The following is a 24103-nucleotide window of genomic DNA, read 5'->3' as shown; positions in this document are numbered from 1 at the left end:
AGCTCTTTGCAGGCTGTAGTGGGGAGAGCGGGAGAAAAAAGATGGCAGTTTACATACTCTGTAAATTGGATAATCCCTGCCTGAGTGATCAGCGTGTTCCATAGCCCAGAGATCAGGACAGGGAACAGGACAGAGACAGAATACAGAGGGGCGACAGCTGATTTTAGCAATCGCCATTGCCAAGCAGAAAGCTAGTCACGGAGCCTGGTCACTTCCTCCTACCCCCTCTGGACACACCTCCACAGAGCGTGTCTCCCTGTACCATCCCAGAGCTGGTAGTGAGCCCCAGGGGAAACTTAAAGAGCTAAAGTAGGGATACAGGGCAGGGAACTAAGACACGAACTGCTGCTGGTCCCAGCGAAAGGGCTGAAGCAATAGAGACAAGGCAACTGAAGCTTGGATGCCTGCATTACTGGAAAGACAACAGTCACAGATACACAGGCGGCCTTTCCCAACCCACCCCACACCCATCCATCCAGGCTAACTTGAGAGAACATATAGCACAGTGATGCATCTGGCTGCTGGAGCAGTACTGGGACTTCAAGGGCTTTTCAGAGGCTTGCGTCCCCATCGTGCTTTACATTTTCCTATGTGTGACCTGGTCACAAAGAAGACAAACACTTCCCCAGAGAATAAAGAACATTGTTTTTTTTTTATGTTTGCTAAAAAACAAAGATCCAGGAGGCCTGGACAGTGCAAGAGGCTTGTTCATTACCTGCTGAAAAACAAAAGAAAAACCTCTTCTTATCAACCTGCTAAAGAGAGGTCATCCTACATAATGATAAAATTGAAAAAAAAGTGCACTTCCATAAATGCCTACACAAAGAAAAAACAATCCATCGAATACCATGAACAACCAAGGTGACAAAACGACTCAGAAAGAAGATGAAAAATCTCCAGAAAAATAATGATATAGAAATATGTGACTTCAATGACAGAATTCAAGATTGCATTTATGAACAATCATAATGACATGCAAGAAAATTCAGATTGACAGTCCAATGAACTCAGAAATAAAATCAATGAACAACAGGAATGCCAAATGGAGAAAATAATTAGTGATATCGAAGACAAAAATCTGGAAATGATACAGATGGAAGAAGAGAAAGGCTTAAGAGTGAAAAAAATTAAAGAACTCTACAAGAATATCTGACATCGTTGAAAAAAAATTATAAAAGTAATTGGTATACCAGAAGGAGAAGAGAGAGAGAGACAAGAACAGAGAGCCTATTCAAACAAATATTTGATGAGAATTTCCCAAAACTATGAAAGGAATTGGATCCTCAAATCCAAAAAGTAAACAGAACACCTAATTATTTCAATCCAAAAAGGCCTTCTCCAAGACATATTATATTAAAATTGTTGAAAATTAATGGCAAAGAAAGAATTCTCAAGGCAATCAGGAAAAATAACTCAGTAACCTATAAAGAAAAACTTATTATATTATCATCAGACTTTTCAGCACAAACTTTATAAGCTAATATGGAGTGGAATCAAATATTCAAACTATTGGGAGAGAGAAATTAACAGCCAAGAATAATGTACCCAGCAAAGTTCTCCTTAACATATGAAGGAGAAATAAAGATCTTTTCAGATGTACAGAAGCCAAGAGAATTTTCTACTGCAAGGCCTGCATTACAGGAAATACTGAAGGCAGTCATTCTACCTGAAACAAAAGGGCAAAAATAATTACAAAACTATGAGTAAGATGACTAACAGACAGAGAGAGACAGGAAAGTGCAACCCTTATTAAGAACAGTGTATTATATCCTTAAATATTACAGAATGGTTAGTTAAAAAAAAACATTTTAAAAAGAAAAGAAGAAAACAGCTACTGAAACCTAGAAATGAGCTCACAGCATAAATAGGGATAATTTGAGACAACAAAAACAGAAAAGGAGAAGAAGTAAAGATCTGAATCTCCAAAGGGGATAAGACACACACAGAACAAAAAGGACTTTCTTTTGCATAAACTTAGTGGTAACCACACCAAAAAAAAATCCAGAACTGAGACACATAACATAAAATGAGAGGGAACAGAGAAAAAAAAATCATAAGATATCATCAAACTAATAAAACAAACAGAAACACAAGGAAAAAGAAACAATGGAGAACCGGAGTTACTAGGAAAGAGAGATTAAAACGGCTACAGGAAAACCTCATATTTCAATGATCATTCTAAGTGTAAATTGATGAATTCACCAAAAAAAAAAGGCACAGAGTAACAGATTGGACCAAGAAACAAAACTTAGCCATATGCTACCTTCAAGAGACACATCTCAGCAAGGACAAATATAGACTCAAAATGAAAGGGTGGAAAATGATACTCCAGGCAAATGGCATCCAGAGAAAACTAGGTATAGCCATACTTATATCTCATGAAATAGATTTCAAGATAAAACAGATATTGAGAGACAAAGATAAACACTTCATAATGATAAAAGGGACAACACATCAAGAAGACATAACACTTATTGATATACACACTACCAAAAAGGGAACACCGAAATATAACTAACATAACTAAAGAGAAACTGATAAAAACACAATTATAGCAGGGGAACAAAATACTCCACTGACAGCTATGAATAGATCATCCAATAATGAAATATCAACTTTAAACAACACATTCAACCAATTTGACATAATAGACATTTACAGAGACTTTCATCCCAAAACACCAGATTACACATTCTTCTTTAATGCACGTAGAATGTTCTCAAAGATAGGACATATGTTGGGACGCAAAAGTAGCCTCAACAAATTTAAGAAGATTGAAATCATACTAAGCATATACTCTGATCACAGTGCTTTAAAACTGGAGATCAACTCCAAAAAGAAAGTGGGAAAACACACAAATATGTAAAGATGATTTCTAAAAAATGACTAAGTTATAGAAAAAATAAAAAGAGAGATCAAGAGATACATAGAAACAATCGAGAATGAAAGTACAACATATCATAACTTTTGGGACATGGCAAAAGTGGTCATAAGAGAATAGTTCATATCATTACAGACCTATCTCAAGAAACAAGAAAGATCCCAAATGAATAACATTTTAATATTATATCTCAAAAAACTAGAAAAAGAAGAAAAATGAAGCCCAATGTCAACAGAAGAAAGAAAATAATAAAAATTATAGCAGAATTAAATAAAATTAAGAACAAAAGGACAGTAAAAATTTGAAACAAACAGTGGGTTCTTCAAAAGATCAATTGAATTGACAAACCTCTGGCTAGACTCACTAATAAAAAAGAGAAAGAACACAAATAAATTCAAAATTGAAAGGGAAGTTATGGCAAATACTACCACAATACAAAGTATCATACAAGAATATTGTGAAAGACTGTATGCAACCAAATTCAATAACCTAGAAGAAATGGACAAGTTCTTAGAAGTATACAATCTTCCTCAACTGAATTATAAAGAAAAGGAAAATCTAAACAAACTGATCAACAGAAAGGAAATTAAGGCCATCATAACTGCAGAGTAGGTAAACTCTGTGCTTGTCTCCTCTTACTATCACATCAAAATTATAACTAAACTATAGAATAGCCATTATTGAGAGTCACCTGATGTCTAGCTGAACAGATCCTACAACTGGGGACACAGAGATGAGGCTGCGTTGAGACTGGTAGGAAGGGTGAAGATGTAAAATGTGCTAGTCCCACACCCGTTTGTGGTGACTGAGAATTGGGAGAAATATCTCGGCTGAAGAAGTCTCCCCGGAAGAATGAGGGGTACTGGTCCCACACTGGGATACCCAGTCTAGGGTTCCAGTGCCAAGAAGTCCCCACAACTTCTGGTTGTGAAAACCAGCAGAGATTGTGGCAGAGTGAGATGGAGGGTGGCTGGAGTTGCAGACTTTCCTTTTAAGGGACCCACACATGGACTTATTCAGTGACAGACTCACTTGCTCTGAGCTTTGGTGCTAAGGCAGCAGCTCAAAAGGCACCAGGGACATATGGGGAGAAACTGAGTTGTCAGACTTCAGGATGAGGACTGGAGGGGAAGGTTTCTACCAGAAAGAAATCCTGGAAGAGAACATTGCTCCTTTTCTTTTTTAGCCCTCCCCTATCGGGCTTGCAGATCCAGGGGCTGTCATATCTGAGTCTCCATCAATGTAGCTAACACTAGTCACCTCACTGTGGCGATTCCCTAAGACCCTGCCCCAACCAACTTGTGGGCCCACCCAAGCTGCTTCCAGTGGATTTTCCATACTAACAGCCTGCTTGGCTTATGCTGCGAACTCTCCTAAAATCTCTCGAAGGTTCACAAAACATAAACAAGAAGCCTCTGGCCTCTTTAATTGTTACTCTATATATGATTCCATTATGTGAGTAGACCACAATTTATTTATTCTTATATTTAAATGTTTGTTTTTTTAAAAAAATTTTCTCATACTTCTTTTCACTTTTGTAAGCAACACTGCAGTGAAGATACCAGTGCACTTTCAGATGCATGTTTTTAATGACATACCCAGGATTGCTGAGTGTGAATGTTTTCTACTTTACTATAGGATGTCACATTGATCTCAAACTTGCCTGTTCCAATATACATTTTTGTTTCCTTCTCCTCATCAACATTTCCTTCATCAGAGTGTAGATTAGGAGGGAATGAGGGATAGTGGTCTGAGAATAAGCTAGAAAGTAGGTAGGGGCTAGATCCCTTACATAAGTGACTTACATAACTGACTAGGGGAAACTGAATCTTATCCTGGTAACCCATTGAAGGGTTCACAATCAATTTTCCCTTAGAAAGATCACAGCAGGCAGTATGCAGGATGAATAGACATGAGAAAGCAGACTCTAGGGAAGGCCTTTGGTGGAAGTAGAGATTGAGGGTTATCCACATTTTACTCACTTTGTTACGTCTCTTCGTTTTGTTTTTCATTGAAAAGAATAAATTTTAATTCCCACATTAATTGATTTTCTTCTAGTGGCACTTCAGGTCATGAAGCTCTAGCCTAAAGAAAAAGAGTAGGTTTTGCATTCATTATCTGACAGTTTTATAAAGGACACATACTGTGTAGAAGAGACATACAACCTTTGTCAATTGCACAAACTAATAAACACACCTTTATTGCTAATTACGATTTTCTTTTTATGCTACTATTTGCCAAATGTCAATGAAAGCTGAAGCACAGATGCTCATAAACATTCTTCTTGATTTACTGATAATTCAACATTGACAGTTTAATAAGTTTGGGACTCAACCCAAAATGATTTGTCACCACATTTTGGGAGTAGTGTCTTCTCACCTCCTGAATGGAACAACCTGTCCAGTTTTGTAATAATTGTACCAAAAATATCAGCGTTTGAATTTATATCGGACATTTTTAACAAATAACTAAAAACAGATCTCTCCCATTCACCAATTTACCTTCACAATAAACTTCATGAACAAGAAAGAAGTTTACAAATCTCATTTTCTATAAGAGGAAACTGGGGGTGGGGAGGCATGCCCAAATGTCTAAACTTATTTGACCTGTCTATAGTTGAATACAGAGAGCTAAAAGTGCTGACTTCTTTGTCTGAGAGACAAGAGACTTTGCGTTTTTTCCCTCAGTTTTATTGAGATATAATTGATATATAACACTGTATTAGCTTTAGGTGTACAACATAATTTGATATACATATATACTGAAAAATAATTGGCCCAATAAGTTAACATCCACCCCCTCACATAGTCACAATTGTTTTTCTTTAGGACGAGAACTTTTAATATTTATTCTCTTAGCAACTTTCAAATATAGCATTGTTAGCTATAGTCACCATGTTGTACAATGTACCCTAAAACTTATTCATCTTATAATTGGAAGTTTGTACCTTTTGATTACCTTCACCCATTTCTCCCATCCCCAATTCCCAACCTCTGGCAACCACCAATCTGTAAGAGACTTCTTGAAAGTGGAGCTTTAATCTACTTATGGATACCTTGGTGGAGAAACATTAAATGTGATATAATAAACTCTTTTTGAACCCAAGCTAAACTGCTGGCCTATTGTGAGACTTTTACATTTATTCATATCGGAGGAGAAATCCCAGAGCAGGTCTCAGCAAATGTTCCTGAGATAAGTATAAAGTTCCCTGCCAAAAATTTTGCTTTCTTTATTATGCATGGTTCTTGTTATTTCATTCTTTATATTGGAAATAGGAGACACTTTTATATTGGTCAATTTACGAGCCCACTGATGTTCAATAATCCTCTATTTAAAAATATGTTTATTCTTTTTTTTTGTCCACTGAATACCCCTCTCATAGATATTCTCTTAACACATTACCTTTAATCCACATTGGATTTGAACAACATAGAATCATTGAACAGCTTTCTCTGATGCAAGATATACTAAGGCATATGCAGTGGTTAGTTAAAAGTTGCTGACACTTTCCAGTTGATGTTTTCATCTACAACATTAAAAAAAAATACCACTATATATAAGGTCCAAATGATGCAGGCACTCGTACATATCAGGGTAAGATGGTGATGATAGTAGTATTAACCTATTTTTTACAGAGTATTTTCTACAACTAAAGTCTTTAATTGGAATTTTGATCTGGGATTTTCCTTTTAACAAAGTTACTAGTGGATCCTAAGCCTTTTTTACCCTTTTCTTTGTGTAAAACCATCACGGAATGGCAAAGGAGAAAGAGGATGCACCTTCCTCTATCTGAGCACCTTCAGACACACACATAAAAAAAATGTATGCAAATATTCATAGTTTTATTGGTAAAACCCCCAAATTAGAAATAAACAAAATGTCCTGTAATGAGTGAGTGTTTACACAAACTGGTATAGTCATATCATGAAATTCTACTCAACAATAAATACGAACAAGCTATTTGTAACATAACAATTTGGATGGATCTCAAATACATTATGATGAGTGTAGAAATGGCAATCTCAAAATGCCATATCCTATATGATTCTGTTTATATAATATTATCAAGATGAAAAAATTATAGAGATGGAGAACAGAGTAGTAGTTGCTAGGGTTAGTCATGGAAGTAGGTGGTGTACGTGGAAGTGTGTTATAAAGGCATAACACAAGGGATCTTTATCGTGATGGGATAAATAGTTCTGTATCATAATACTGGTGGTGATAACATATGATAAAACTACCTGGTGCCAATGTCATTTCTGGTTTTAATATTATAATGTGATTACCTGAGATGTAACTATTGTGGCACTGGGTAAAATGTGCCTGGGACCTCTTTTTACTGTCTTCGCAACTCCCAATGAATCTACAATGATTTCAAAATAAAAAGTTAAGAAAATAAAATGTAAATTAAAAAATAGATATTTGTAAATGTACAACAGTTTCTTTAAAGCATTATGTTCAGTGAAACTTTAGTTTTAGTTTAGATACACAGAATTTTGAACTGCCATAATAATTTCAAATGGAAAAATCTTAAGTTCCAAAAATTATTCATTCATGGCTTAATCAATTGAATTTGCTTTTTAAAAGTTTTTTTACTCTGTTCCACCAGTATGAGTACCCTTTGATTTTTTTCGTACTTACATCTATTCACATAAAACCTGGTTAGCTTACTGTGATTTGGGAAGATATAGACCATTGATATTGATCATTAGTTCATCCAAACTGGCAAAGAAATCTTTCACATAGTGGGATGGAAGGGAATAAATAATAAATTTATGCTGAGTGGACAACATGATGTCACCAGGTGGCAGTAGAGTATTATGACCACCAGTCTAAGAACTGTTAAACCTGATACAGTCTCTAAAACAAACAAACAAACAAAAACTTCTAAATCTCTGGGCATTCCTCATATTTTCTAATATTACATATTTCTAGATAACAGTTATGTCGACCCCATAAAATATATATGCAAATTTGACCAGAGAATAACAAAGCCATCTTAAGACATAAAAGCTTGGGAATTAGTTTGGCTCACTCATAAACTAAGAGTCTCAGGGCCATATGTTAATTTCAGGGTGTGCAATTCATTTCTCAGGAAAACTCATGCCTCAATAAAATTACAGATTGTAACATGCCATTATATTTGGGTCTTCTGTAGATACTTGAAACTTCGAATTTTAAATCCTCAAACACCAAGGATTTACTATACTAAGTTTAAGGGGAGACATTTGATTAAGAGGTTAGTTTTTCTCTTGTTTCAAGTATCAAAAATAGAATTCTATATTAACCAGCTAAACCAACCACTTTAATAAGTAAACCATATGTCTTTTAGAGAAAATACTTAAAAATGAGTCAATGTTCATGTACAATTAATTCATAACTTCTTCAGTAATTGCAGTTATTAAAATGCTTATAGAATCATAAATTGCATTTATAATAATACCCAGGAACCAATGAAGCCTATGGGTTAGATCAAATGTCTGAATATGTAAAAAGACTAATAGAAATTCATGAAGTACAATTCAAGGAATTCAGTCTTTTCTGATTAAAAGTAAAGAAACAGAAGACCAGTCAATATGGCATAGAAGTTAGATGTTGTGGAAGCTTACTCTCGTGACCACACCAAAATTATAATGAAACTACAGAGCAGCCATTACTGAGAATTGCCTGAGGTCTGGCTGAATAGAAGTCCTACAACTGGGGACATACATAAGAAGAGGTCACCTTGAGCCTGGTAGGAGGGGCAGTGATGTGAAATAGCCCAGTCACGTGACAGCGTATGGTGGTGGAAAATTAAGAGGTCATCTTGGTTGCTGAGCCCCCTCCTCACCTGAGGAGTGAGGGGGTTCCGGCTTCATACTGGGGTCCTCGGTCTAGAGTTCCAGTGCCAGGAAGAGAATGCCCCACAGCCTCCGGTTATTAAAACCAGTGGAGATTGTGGCTGAGTGAGACAGAGGGCTGTGGGACTCTCAGATCTTCCTCGTCAAGGGCCTACGCCCAGCCTTACTCTGTGTCGAACTCACTTGCTCTGAGCTTCCATACTGGGGCAGCTGCTCAAGGAGTGCCAGGAACGTATGGGTAGACACTGAGTTGTCAGGCTTCAGGGAAAGGGCTGGGGCCCAGCTTTCTCCCAGATAGAAGTGCTGGTGGTATCCATTGTTCCTTGGTTGAGACCTCATCTCTTACAGTAGCCACCACACCTAAATCTCCATTAACCTGTATAACACAGGTCACTCTGCCCAAGTGATTCCATGATACTCCACTTCTCCCAATTTGCAGGCCCAGACAAGCAGTCTCCAGTGGTTTACTCCATATAAATAGTCTGTCTTGGCTATTGCTGCAGACTTTTCTAAAATATCTCAAAGGCTCACGAACACAAAGAAATAGTTTCTGGCCTCGGTGTGTTCTGTACCTTTTGCTGAGCAGCCCTGGAACAAGATCAAGCATACCGACATTCGCATTATGGGGGTACCAGAAAGAAAAGAGAGAGAACAAGGAATTGAAAACCTATTTCAAGAAATAATGATTGAAATCTTTCTTAATCTAGTAAAAGAAAAAGATATACAAGCCCAGAAGCACAGAGAGTCCCAAACAAGATAAACCCAAAGAGGCCCACACAAAGATACATCATTATTAAAATGCCAAAGGTAAAAAAAGAGAGAATCTTAAAAGCAACAAGAGAAATGCAGTTAGTTATCTACAAGGGGAGAACTCATAGGACTGTCAGCTAATTTCTCAAAAGAAACTTTGCAGGCCGGAAGGGATTAATTGGCAGGAAATATTCAAAATGATGAAAAGCAAGGACTTACAACCAAGATTACTCTACCCAGCAAAGCTATCACTTAAAACTGAAGGACAGATAAAAAGCTTCCTGGGCAAGAAAAAGCTAAAAGAATTCATCACCACCAAACCAATATTATAGGAAATGTTGGAGAGCCTTCTTTAAGACAAAGAAAAAATGATGTATCAAAAATATAAATAAAGAATGGCAGTAATTACATATCTAACAAAAAAGTACTTCAAATAAAAAATAATTAAATGTTCGAATCAAAAAATAGGATGGCTGAATGGATAAGAAAATATGACCCTTACAAATGCTACCTATTAGAGACTCACTTCAGATTAAAAGACACACACAGACTGAAAGTAAAAGGATTAAAAAAGTTTTCATGATGGACCTAGAAGGTATTGTGCTGAGTGGAGTAGGTCAAATAAAGAAATACAAATGCCATGCGGTTTTATGTACATGTGGAATTTAAAGAACAAAATAAGTTTTAAAAAACAGAAACAAATTTATGGATACAGAGAACATTTTGAGGGGTACCAGATGGGAGGGATGTTAGGTGAGAAGGGGGGAAGAGATTAAGAATTCCAAAATGGTAATAACTATGTATGGTGTCAGACAGATATTAGATTTATTGGGGTGACCACTTCATGAATTATATAGATGTATAATTCCTATGTTGTACACCTGACACTAATATAATATTATATGCCAACTATGATTGAAAAAAATATATCAACTAATAAAAAATGAATAAATATATATTAGCAGACTGGAAGGGATTTTCTTTGTGGTTTTCAAGGTTATAAGAGATGAAAGAAGTTACAAAAGCAGATTTCAGCTCAACTTAAGAGAAAATCTTTGGTCTAATCTTGGTATGGTCTACCCTAGAAAGTAGTGAAATCCTTCCTTTTATTGGAGGTTTCAAGCAAAGACTCTAATCCAAGTTTTTTGTCATTAATGTTTTAATAATCAAATACTCGAGTTTTTATTTTATTGTTTTATGATTTTTCTCTACCTTATCTATACTATTTATTAAAAAATAGCTAACATTTTGGGGGTTCTTATTATCTGTCAGGTATTTTTCTAAGTGCTTTTCATGTTTTCATTTATCAGATGTTTATTGAACAACCACAATGTACAAGGAACAATTTAGGTGCTGGGGATAGAGCAATGAAAAAAGCAAATAAAATTCCTCTCATGCAACTTACATTCTACAGGGAGAACAGGGATGATAAACGATGTATCAGATATAGTGATAAGAGGAAAAATGAAGTAAATTAAGGGATAGAGAATGAGGAGGAGGAGTGCTATTTTTGATTGAGAGGGTAAAGATCTCTCTGATTAGGTTACATTTGAGCATAGGTTACAATAAAGTGATGAGGGAGAGAGGGAGGGAGGGAGGGGGGGGGAGAGAGAGAGAGAGAGAGATGTGGATTTTTGGAGAAGGCATGTTTTAAGTAGGGAAAACGAAGGATGCAAAAGCACTGAGACTTGGAATTGCTTGGTATGTTCAACACGCAGAAAAGTGGCTTTGATTTCTGCCTAATCTACTTCCTCGTCTTGCATACTCTCTCTCTTCCATTCTTGAAATATTTCAGCCATACTTGCCTTTGTTCAATGTGCTAACAAATCCTCTCTTTCAGCTTTTTCATGTCTGTATTCTTTTCCATGAGCACCATTCCTCTCATTTTTTGCCTACCTACTCATCCTTTAGGTTATGGCTTTTAATGATAGTTTCTTCTGAGAGATTGTCCTTGAATCCCCAGGACCAGGTTAGACGTATCATCTCTTAGACTCTATATCAAGGGTGGTCATCTAAACAACATCTAAACAGGGCAGTTTTGAAGATAAAAAAGGTGATGTCTGTAATTATGTTGGCCAACAGATGTAATCCCTACCTACAACAGTCTGTATTTTCCCTGTTGTCACTTTTCACACAGTATTATGATTTTAAATTGCTTTTATTCATCTCCTACCAGTAGGGGGCTCCATAAGGGCAAGACTCATATATCTTGCTCATGTTTTTATCCTGTAGGGCCTAAAACAAAAACAAAACAAAACAAAACAAAACAAAAATAACTAAGTGTCTACCAAAACATAGCCGCTCAATATTTTTTTTTACTCAATAAATGAATGAATATAGTGGAATCCCCCATAAGAGAAAGTTGATTCTGGGAATGATTTGTTCATCCACTCCATAAGAAGTGTTCATATGTGTAGTGGAATATATTTTCTGTTTTCCTTTTGGTATATGGTGGTCAAGTGTGGGAGGGTATGTGGTGAAGAATGTGAAGCTGAGCTAGGAGAAAGAAAAAGGATGACAACATGGCTTGGGACATTTTTTTTCTCTTTGTAAGTTTCTGCTAACAATCAATTCTATGTACTTGTGAGCCTCAGTCTAAGAAAACTTTCTTCGAAAAGAACGACACCATAGAAATTTAAGGTATCAAAAATTACTTTCACTTAAAGGAGCAATTTCACATCTGATGCTAGAAACTATAACCTATGGTTTTCAGCCATTCCCTGAAATAAGGTGTGAACTTGGCCATTATTGACTTGATATCATTTTCTCAAACATGTCTGACATTTTCTGGGGCTTTACTAGTTGAGTTCTGCTTTCTCTTAATTTCTCTTGGAGTCTTTATATGCTTCCTTTTTATGTCTCAGATGTCTCCAAATCGCTTTACTCAGATTGTTCTCCCCTCTACTTCAATTCAGTTGAATATTTTCCACCATATGATTTAAAGGATTTAAATGGGTATCTAGAGGTTAATATTTCTATGTTCTATCAAGAAATGATAATTTAAAAACATGTTGCTTTTATTACCTTGTGGTGGCTGAAGGAAGCCATAGGCAAACTGTACTACATTTTCTCTCATTTTAATACAGCTGCATATCAATCAGGTTCTCATCTATTTGTGATTTCTTTTATTCTGCTGGATTAGTGCAGAGATTAGATTTCTCAACAAACAAAATATATATCCTCTTACAAGTCACCAAAGCCAGAGCAAATTTGTCAGTTCCAGTGCTAAGTCTTTCATTGGGTCTATGACTCTCAGGAGAAGTTGGTCTTCCTTGGGATAGTAGAGAGAATGGCGTGGTGTGAAAATTTGTCCTTATCAATAACATAACTATAATAAAATCAATTATCTTTATCTTTATGTATTTGAATGTCCACGCAGAAGTTGACATAATTTATACATTGCCTTAACAATAACCACTTCAGTGATAATTAGTACTCAAAGAAGTTAGGAAATGAAAGTAAATGTGTTACATTCTGTGAAAATGGAGAATATTAAGTCATGCTCAGCTCTGAAACATCATAAACAATCAGGTATTTGGCTAAAACTCAGTGAAAAAAAATGGCATCAACATTTTTTAAGAAGAATCCAAAATAAACTTAAATGTATACCATGAACATGAAATGGCTTTCACAGTATTGGAATAAGAAAAAAACATGTTTATTCAATAGACTTCTTGGTATCAGTTTAGAGCCCTCTTACACATAGCTGACTGACAGGAATAATCTCACAACAGAACTACTTTGTTTTAATGCTAAGGCTTAATCATTTTAAAGTGTAAATTCAGTTGGGAGGAGAAAACTACTGAATCTTACCAACCAGTCACTCTTTTAAGTTTCAATGAGTTTATGACCTCAATACATGAAACTAAACTTTTAGAACTAGAGAAGAATTCAAGAGAAAGGCTTTGAGAGCACTGAGAGTCCAAGGAAAGTAAGGACATTGTTCCATTATGGAGAAAAAAAAGAAATATGGGAAGGAGTGGCCTAAAGAACTAAATTCCTACTTGGTTAATTTCACCTCCGTGCTGAAAAAGTGTCCATTCACTCATTTATTCATTCAACAATTATTCACTAGGCACTGGAAATATAAGTTGGACAAAAACAGATATGCTCTTATAGAGCTTAGAGTCTGGACCCTAGAGGGAAACTACAGGCAATACTAACCATACAAATAAACAACTATAAATAAATATTTATGCTAAGAAGAAGGAAAGAGTGTCAAAAGGTGATTTGACATGAATTCTGCTGGATGACTTGGAAGGGCATGGTATAAAATGTTCCAGAAAATAAGAGGTAGAATGTATAAAGCCCTTGTGCTGTGAGGAAACATAGCAAGAAAGCCTTGAAAGGTTGACAAAGGACAGACTACACATAGGGTTGCTGAACATGTTAAAGAGTTTTAATCCTATACTATAAGCAATGGGAAAAATACCGAAAGATTTTAAATCGAGAGGGAAACCACAGATAAGATTTGCGTTAACATTTTTTGGCAGTAGTTAGAGGCAGACAGGAAGTGGATACGATGAAAAAAATTAGGATGCTGTCATAGTTCAGTCAAGAGATAGTGCAGATCAAGAAAACTGGATGAATGTAACACATTGAGAAGATATAATCCATGAGACTTAGTGCTAGATTAACCATGAGGTAGGCATGAGGTGGTGTCAAGGATGCATTTTGATAATAGGAGATCCTGAAAAAAAACTGTATTTGGTTAGGTAAGTGTGTGTGTGTGTGTGTGTGTGTGTGTGTGTGTGTGTGATGCATTTAGTATTGGTCTGAGGTAACTTTAAAACAACTAAGGAAATATATAGAACAAGTAGTTAAATATACTGTTTTGGATCACAAATATCAGATGTCTCATACACACATATGCAAACACATATACATTACTTATTGCAATATATTCTCTCTCTCTCTCTCTCTATCTATCTATCTATCTATCTAATACTTAACTATTATTATTTTTCTGCCTCTCTACCCATTACATGTTACATACTTTTTTTTTAACTCGTTTGGGTATATGCGGTAATTAAAGCCAGGGGAAAGACTAGAATGAAAAGCCAAAGGAGTCTTTGAACATACCTTGATTATGTAACATGCAGTGGCTAAAAAGAAAAAGATGAGCCTGTAAAGGAGTAGAGACAGATGGGTAGAAATGGAGAAGAATAAATAACAGTTAAGTATTGTGTTGTAGACAGTAAGGGGAGAGTGTTTCAAGAAGAGATGTGTAGTTTAACAGTGAACATTGCTGATGAGAGGTCAAGTAGAACATCAACTATAAAGTCCATTTATATTTAGTGACGCCGATGACATTAAGCAGCTCTGTTTTAGTGGAAGGATGGGGCAGAAAGCTATATTGAAGTAGATGAGTGGGACATAAATAAATGGAGACAATGAGCATAAGTAATGTGGAGAAATTAGTCTTAGAGTAAAGGCAGCTCCTTTATCCTAACTGGGGAAGAGGATGATAGGCTGTTTTAAGTAAATGTGTGGATTTTGTGTTGAGAAAATGAGGCCATTTCCTCTTAAAAGTTTCTTTCTATCCTCTTTTCTCAGAACTCTGGGCATTTCTCCCTCTTTCTGCATAAGCCCAGAATGAGAGAGGGAGTCAGAGACTTGAGGATAGTAGAGAGGTTTTTAAATAGTGACAACCAGACACACATGGTAAGGATATTGAGTAGTAGTGAAGTCTTGTATGTTAAAGTTGTAGGTGTAAACTTACACTGAGAATAATTAGCTGGATATTATGGAAATTATAGGCTATGAAATCTATGCTGGAAGAAGCAGCAAGTGATGAAAGGCAGGATCTGAGTAAATGGGAAAAAATGGAAGGATCAATAGACTGGAAGTCTCCATGACCCTTAGGTATGACCATAAGGGAAAGCAGTTGAACAAGCAAGCTGGAAGGATAAGAGGTTGAAGTAAGAGAAGGAAAGACTTTAATTATTTCTTTTTGTTATAACAGTTGTGAATGATGGTGGGGTCTAAGTCAGAATTGTGGAAGTGACTGAATCGCATGGAGTACAGCAAAAAAAAAATATTGAAATTATTCAAAGAACTGAAAGGTCTTGGTATTAAATGGATAATCCATGTACATAGGAAAGTTGCCTGGATCAAGGCAGAGATTCTGAACAGAAGAAAAAAAATGCCATGAGCCTAATGGCAAAATGTTTAGCAAAATAAGGGAAGTGGCAAGGAGGTTGTAGGTGATAGTGATCAGGAGGAGAAGATGGTATAATAGAATGGCATAATTAGTGACAAAACATGAGTTCGTTGTTGCCCTTTTTCTTTTTTGTGTTGTTTAAAAGAAGTTGGAAGAGTGAAATGATTGAAAACAGCAATAAATATCAAAGAGGATACAATCCTGTCAACCGAATTGCATATGTGTAAGAAAATAAACATTTGAGAGTACTGGAGGGGTAGTGGTCTCAGAGAAGAGCTAGGCCTCAGTTAAGAAAATGAATGTCATGCTCACATGTAGTCTGAGTAGTTGTATGGGATAGTTTGCTTTTGTGGAGCAGTAGCCATGTATGGAGGACTTTGTAAAGAGATTTGGGAAATACGGGAGTTGCTTCAGTCATGGGCAAGGCAGTATGGAACATCACAGAGGATAAAGAATTTAGGAAACTTGACATTTTAGGTCATGCTTTAAAAAGTTGGGTTGAGAAGGTTTTCCTGGTCTAGATAATTCTGGCACTGGAAGCTTTTTTTTTTATTTGATGGGCATATAAAAGAAATGTTGCATGTTTAAGTCTTAAATATATTTTTCTCTTTCTTTATTGTTGATCTATAAGGAAAGAGAGAAAAGTTTTAAAATCTATCAGTAGAAATCTCATCAATAAGAGGTATACAGTCTCTGCGTCCCTGGCTTTTCTCAGATTCAATTCTTATTCTGGAACTCATGTACAATCATGAATCTCTAGAATAAGAAAAGCCACCATTCTTACAATACTGAATTTCTGTTCAGATTAGTTATTTCAGTATATAAACAATTTACCTTGTTCCCAATTGCTAAATCTCGCTGACATTTATCCCTGTTCTGAATACTAGGTCCATTTCTTTCCCAGGGCAAGAGAATCTGAAGTCTTGGGTCAGTAATTTTGAACCTCAGGATTTAGCATTACTGCTGGTTCTGCTCTCAAATCGAATGAAACCATAATTCAAATAATTGGGCCTAATGAACTTTTTCCTTGACTTCCTTCCTGGTACCCTAATTCCTCTTGCTTTTTTTTTTTTTTAGAATTTTAAAGATTAGAGTTTTGTCGCTGAACTAGAGTTGTGGCTGATTTGAAATCCCACCCTCAGCAACTTCCTCTTGCTTAGATCCATCTTAGTTTATCTACCCAATTAATTGTTTTTTTCTGCTTTCCCTATCTCATCCACCTCTGGTCTGACTAAGCTTACTGATACATAAATCCATTCATTAAAAAAAAGATTAAATAAAAGAATGGGAAAGGAGATAGGTTGGCATGATGCTAACTTTTTAAAAAATTATAACATTTATAGAAGCTTTTTGGTTTACAGAGAAGAGAGAAGAGGGCGGGATGTGGCTGGGGTGGGGGGAGCTCAGTGAGCCAGGAAACCTCGCGAGACCCGGGAAACATCGTGAGATTCAGGAAACCTCGTGAGACCCAGGAAACCTCGCGAGACTTCCGTAGCAACGGTAAAACTGAAGTACTGCGTCAGCGGAGCCCCCTGTTCTGGAAGAAGTCGTGGCCTCGCAGCGACGGGCATCAAATTCCTCCAGCTTGTCTACCCACAGCCAAGGGAGCACCCTCATTTGATAAGAGGGAGGAGAACTTGGTGTGTTTCTCCTGCTACGCCAGAGAGCCGAAAAACACCGTTAATGCCTCGAAGCAGCCAAGGTCTGTGCACAAGAACTTTCATTTATTTTCTTACCCAGTGCTTGTCCTAAACTTGGTCAAATACATCGCCTTCCAGGGTTGTGCTGTTTACCTTGCCCGCAGAGTACCTTTTGCTTCAAGACCGTTTGATGCTCCCAGTCTCTGAATTGTGTTACATTGCTGGGCATAACGGTTAAATATTAAACTGTTAATTGACTTTCTCCGAACTTGAACCAGAAATACTGCTCTTTCTCTGCTGGGTGTTGACGTTGACTGTCCTTTATTAGAATACCAAAATGGCTGTACCTGAAGATACCATCCCTTCTTTGTCTGAAATCCAGTGCCAGATCTGTGTGGAAATTCTGATTGAGCCTGTAACTCTGCCTTGTAATCACACACTGTGTAACACATGCTTCCAATCAACTATCGAAAAGGCAAATTTATGCTGTCCTTTCTGTCGCCGGCGAATCTCTTCATGGACCCGATACCATACCCGAAGAAATTCTCTTGTCAACATGGAACTATGGGAGAAAATTCAAAAATACTATCCAAAAGAATGTAAGCTTAGAGTCTCTGGGCAAAAATCAGAAGGAAGCATTGATGACGTTCAGCCAGTTCGTCTGTTAAGTAAACCCGGGGAATTGAGAAGAGAATATGAAGAGGAGGTAAAGAAGATGGAGGCAGAGCGACGAGCCAGCGAGGAAGAAGAGAACAAAGCCAGTGAAGAGTACATACGGAAATTATTGACAGAGGAAGAGGAGGAGGAAAAAAGACAGGCAAAGAAGAGAAGAGAGATGGAAGAAAAACTGAAAAGCGATAGAGAATTGGCAAGAAAGATAAACACAACCAAGTCACAATTTGGGCCAGCATCTCAGTCTGAAATACAAGGCAAGAAAGACTCCATTTTTAAGGAAACTGACAGTAATGATGGAAAGAGCCCTACCCAGCAAGACACAGAAATTGAGGAAGATATGTCAACACTTTCTTCTCAAATATGGCTTGACATTAAAGAACAAGGTGAAAAATCTTCAATAGAGTCACCTATGCCTCAGTTATGTGCCCATGGTACAGAAAGGTGCCTTGAAGGAAAAGTCAAAAAGAGACCAAGCAAACATGATAAGAAGTTATATGTCATAAGTCATGAGGGGCCCACAGCCAGAGTTCTATCCTCCAGAGAAGCTGCAGTTAAGCCTTGTGGCAAAATAGAGAGTGGGTGCCCAATATCTGATATGCCACAGATAATTGGAAATAACGCCATTGAGAAAGAAAGAGAAGAGTCTCAGCCAATCATAAGTAAAGGAGCTATTTCCAAAAGAAACAATCAGGAATCTTCTTTTGAAGCAGTTGGGGATCAATGCTTTTCTGCAAAAAGAGAGAAAATGTTCCCTAAAGTTTCCTCAGACCAAGAGGAAACAGAAATCCCCTTCACCTCAAAGCTGTTAAATTTGGAACATCAACTTTTTGAAAAATGTAAACAAGAAGAGCAAGATAGGTTATTAGCATTACAGCTTCAGAAGGAGGTGGATGAAGAACAAATGAAGCCAAGCCGGCAAAAAGGATCCTCAGATGAATATCAGTTACGTTCTACATCCTCAAATCCAGAGAGACTCCTAAGTACACAGAAGAAGAATTCCAAAGCTAGCAGCTCCCAAAGACAAACTGATACAGACAATTCGAAACCTCAGAAAGGCTAAACAATTAAAATTGGTAACTTTCTTTTAAGATCCAGTTGTAATGTTCAATTAATGTTAATGGAAGTAAGATGCCAAATTCTGCTAGAGGTTATTGTAATGTATTTAAAGGTTCTCATTCCTTACGGATTAGTAAGTCACCACAGAAAAAAAAGAGTATTTTTAGGATGTTTCAGAGATACCCAAAGTAATGCATGGGTAAAGGGAGTGTTTTATAATCTACTAAGGCTGGTTTGTGAAGCTCTCTTTTTTTTTGTCATAAAATCTTAATAAACTTTTCATTAGTTCTGCTCCGTGGGTTCACTCATTGTCCTTAATTAAAGGACTGTCCATTACAAGGGAGGAACATGCAAACATGTTTCTGCCAAACTTAGTAATAAGCAAAAGACCCAATCCCTTTTTTAATAACTATGACGTGCCAAGTTTGACAATCCTAATATAGATTTAAAAATGCCTAGGCCAACTCCCAATACATTTTGAAGTACCATTATCTTTCAAAAAAATGAATGTCTTATGAGCTTTGCTCACCTTTTTGTCCTGTAGTAATCAAAGAAATGTTATACTATAGCAAGTAGTTAAGAAATCCAGGTTTAAAATCTGAAGTTTTGATACTTTCCCATGTGTTTATAGAGCACTTGAAATGCATCTTCCATAACACTAGAGAAATCTAATTCTCATCTTTTGCTTATTCGAAGCTTTATAGCATTTTATTTTATTTAAAGTGGATTAAGATCAACATGAAATCAGAAAAATCAGAGTTTTCTGGAAAATTGGACTAATTAACAGAAAGGAAACTAGAGTCTTGATGCAAAAGGAGTTAAGAGTGGGATGAAGCTAGTGGAGTAATAATTTGGAAGCATTGGAACTGTGTGGGTGGTCAGAAAATAGGTCCAGGTTGGAGTAGCAGGTATAGTTTGGCAGAGCATTCTCTTCTGTTTTTTCTTTGTTAAATGGCACAGAAAACGTTTGGGTTTTACAACTTTCCACCATAGTATCTGTCGTCAAAATCAAAATTAGTTGCTAAATCAAAATTAGTTGCTAAATTACCTGAAATTTTGGAAATTTACATTTCTATTAATCTGCTATCCCAGAAAAAAATAGAATTTATTATAAGAGAATTATACAATAATATCCTATGTTTTGGAAACCGAGACATATAAATAATCATTTATTTATTACCTTAAATTATCATTTGTATTGATATTGACTTTTATTTGTGTTTATGGAAAGAATTAGAAAGTATCATACTTGGGTTTTGCCCTATCTTATGCCTCAAAGTTTAATCAGAAGGCAGTGATTTAATTTTTAAAAATTTTACTTAGAGACTATTAATCTTTGTTTCATTAATATGAACAAATTTGAGCAAAAAATAGTTTTGACAGTATTTCTGCTAATGTCTAGCCATCCATCTTTTTAAGGAAAAATGCAATAAAGTGTTCTAGAGCTAATTCTAGCTTAAATTTGTCAATATTTTTATACATTGTTGAGACTGTTTTCCTTTACATTTTGTAACTGAAATTTTGTTAATCTTTGCATACTTCACAGCATCTGCTTCAATAATGATTGGGTAATTATTGGTAGAATTTTGATGCTAATTAAAATTTTAGTTTTCCTTTTCTCAAAAAAAAAGGTGATTGCTCTCTGATGAGAGCAATGATTGTGCTGAAATGCAGTCGGAAACATTGGTTTAAACATTGGTTTAAAATAGACTAAAATCTATCTTCTCATCAAACTGATATTTTTCTAAGAGCAATTTCACTTTACATTTTAGGGTAAATATTGTTGGAACTCCTCAAATTAAAAATTGTGTAATTAAATCTTCCTGGAATAGTCCATAACCAGTGTGATGTATTTAGTCTTTCTGATTAAAGTTGGTTTGGAGTTAGAATCTAATTTCTCTATTAGTTTTTTTTTAAACTTGCATTATGGTTTATAACAGGGAAAGGGTGCATATTAAAATTAGTCAAGGAGCGAAGTGCATAAGGCAGAATACAGGAAAAATACTAAATGCAGAACTTCCATTGTCTGCTCCCCATGGGGGTCTTGAATATGTTATTTTCCTGGTATCTGTGTGCAACAAATGGAATATTGCCAATTAGGGAAATTCACCTGAGCCTCATGGTTCAGAGTTTTTATAAGGTTCCTTTACATAGTCATGATTGGTTGCTTATGTGACTAATCTCAGTCTCCAATCTCCAGCCTCCCTGGTCAGCTGATACTGTGTGACCCAAACCCCCATCCTACATCACATTTTCGGTCTTTCTGGTGTGGTCGGTCCCACTCAAAATACTATCTGCTGAGGCCAGCTCCACATCTATATAACATTGTTAAACTACCAGTATAATCCAAGGCCCATGGGTAAACAAAAACACTCCTATCATGCATGACATTCCAAGGATTTACAGGTTACCATCCAGAAACTGAGGGCAAAAGCCAGATCTCTTTCTATTAGTCTTTCTGATAGTCCTACCGCGTATGCCTTTTTGTTAGAAACTAATGTTTTTTGTCAGTCGATAGAATATATTGCTACTTTTTCCTCTCATTTTTGTGAAAGAGATATGAAAGTGTTTAATTTCTCAAGGAGTGTTAAAACTGTGTAGCAGTTGAGAATATGAAAATTAAAATGGGCTATTTATGCATATTTTACCACAATTAAAAAAATAAAATTCCATAAAAAAAGTTCTCTACAATAAAAATGTCATAAAGGAAAATTGGAAGACATAGCAAACTGAGGAAGAAATAGATGCAATTTATCACAAGAAGTTAATGTCTTTATATAAAGTGTCTGCCAGTACATTAAAAAAAAAGACAACCCGAAAGGAAAATTAGAAATGTTATGTTGCCAAGAAACATATTTCCCAGGAAAGGAAATATAAGTGGCTCTTAAATATGTAAAAAAAAGATACCTAATGTCAATTATACTAATATTCATACACTTTTTCACTCTTCGATTAGTAAAAAGTACTTTTTTTTAACAATAAGATTTATATTAAGCTGCTAATGGCCAGAGGCCACCCTAGCTGAAGAGTGCAATATGTTGGCATATCTATAATGTATTTCGAACACATCAATGTGCTATACTAGTTGGGAAGCTTTGGATAGGGGAAGATTCTGATCTTCTAGTTCAAGTTTATATCTAGAACACATTGGTTGGAAAAGACTTTTGGAGATATTTTCATTTTGATGAGTACATTTTTAAAATATGGCATAATATACTTTTCGTTACTTTTTTTTTGTCGTTGCTGCTCTACCCCATTCATGCCAAGGTGTAATTCTATACTCACTGCCTTCAGGGTATAGTTATGACAGAAATTCAAGGAGTAAGAAAGAGTCAATTATCAGCACTTTAGTTTCGAATTATATTTCAAAATAGGCTTTGGGATTCATAGGAGAAGTAGCAACATATAATAGATCTGTGAATCTCAAAATTTCTGGCTTTCTAAATGACAAATATTCAAAGAAATTAGGGTAATAAAATCTTTAGAGAAAAGGGGAGACAATCCACAAATATAATGAATTTACTATGAAATAAAGGAGAAAACTCTGAATTATCTCGGTGTGCCCTGAATTAGTACGATTATGTGTGTCACCATGGGGCAAAACAAAGGTTTAGGTTGGAAACAAGTATCAGTTATAAAAATGTAATGATACTTTTGCACACCTAAGTTGCATATTGAGAAAGAGTTTAAACTTCTCCATGTCCAAATACTTTGGTGTGTATAATTTGAAAAAACAGTTTGTAAGTTTTTACTGATAAACGTAATTATGCTATCTTATTAAAAAATCATTGTACTAATACCAACCTATGTGAACTAGTTAAGCTAGCTAACGTTTTTCCAGTCTTAAGAGATGCCTTCTACCCTCTTATAGATTAAGTCTTCGTAACTTACAAGGTATTTCCCCACCATAGCTAACAAAATCCTAAAGAAATTTAGGGTTGTTGAAAACAGGCTGTTAAGGAAACAATGCTTTTTTTTTTCTGAGTCAAATTTGACATTTTACTCCTTACAGATGATCTGCTTTTCCACCTATCTGATTATAATTAAAATTTTAAATGTTTAAAGAATTAAAATTCCTTACTTTTCTTCATTTATTTTCATGTCAGGTAATAATTACCTACACAGTTCCACCATATTTCATCTGTGTCTTCAGAAAACTTACTGAGTTTTCCTGTGTCTTAGTTTATATGCCTATACAATGGCAATATTAGAAAGAGTTTAATGAGCAAATAGAAGGTTAAGGTTAGGAAAAGAGATCTTTTATGTAGTGATTTTGGTAGTGAAGTATCAGACAATAACCTTAAAGAGTAAGAAAAAATAAAAACATTTAGAGAAGTGTAAAAAGAATTTGGTAGGTATTTAATATATTCACTGAGGACATATAAAAATGTGGTCAGAGTTATAATAATAATTAATATTTCTTGTTTACAATGTAAGCATCATGCTAAATGACTGCATATTACCTCATTTAATTCTCACAATAAACCTGGTAGGTCATAACTTTTATCATACTTTACATTAGAGATGAGTAAATGGAAGCTTAGAGAAGATAAGTAATTTGTCCCATGTTTAACATTTAGTAAATGGTGAATCATGAGTGTAACCCTGGAAAACATTATTAATTACTACACAGGACTGCCTTACAAACATTTTTAAGTAAAGCTTCCTCATACTTATAATTCCTCTTAAATTATATTGATCAAGTGTTTCCTTGTTATCTTCTCTTACGCAACTGAATCTTACTTCTTGTCTTACATTTTGTGCTCCTATGTATCCTTATCAGTCCTATTTCTGCTTAGCTTCCTTGATTCTTGCATTTCTGGTATTTCTTTTTGCCCTGAACTCTGTACTCTTTTTGGTGTAAGCATCATGGAATAGTCTTTTGTGACCTCTATTAACCCATCACAGAGTGTCCTTTTTCTCAACATATAGTATGTTTATATGAATATACAACTTTTATATTATTTTAATTTCTAGAAGTTATCTATGCTGTCAATATAAATTGCACAATTGACAAAATAATCAAGATACGTCAAAGGAATAGTCACTTTTGCAACTGCACTCTTATTTTGGTTTCCAGTAGGTGGTTTCTAAGGTT

At 35.7% G+C, this 24103-nt stretch overlaps 1 protein-coding gene across 1 annotated transcript; it reads left to right on the top strand.

The window, feature by feature from the left end:
* The first annotated feature begins 17611 nt into the window (after positions 1 to 17611).
* LOC107503629 (E3 ubiquitin-protein ligase RNF168-like) lies at positions 17612 to 19197 on the top strand. The gene is given in 2 exon segments (XM_036226406.1): positions 17612 to 19004; positions 19007 to 19197. Coding segments are annotated over 2 exon segments (1584 nt in total).
* Positions 19198 to 24103: the final 4906 nt, after the last annotated feature.

This window comes from Rousettus aegyptiacus, unplaced genomic scaffold, assembly GCF_014176215.1.
Source record: "Rousettus aegyptiacus isolate mRouAeg1 unplaced genomic scaffold, mRouAeg1.p scaffold_m13_p_9, whole genome shotgun sequence".
Lineage (NCBI taxonomy): Eukaryota > Metazoa > Chordata > Mammalia > Chiroptera > Pteropodidae > Rousettus > Rousettus aegyptiacus.
The sequence above is the reverse complement of the archived record's forward strand: the minus strand, read 5'-3'. Positions and strand labels throughout refer to the sequence as shown.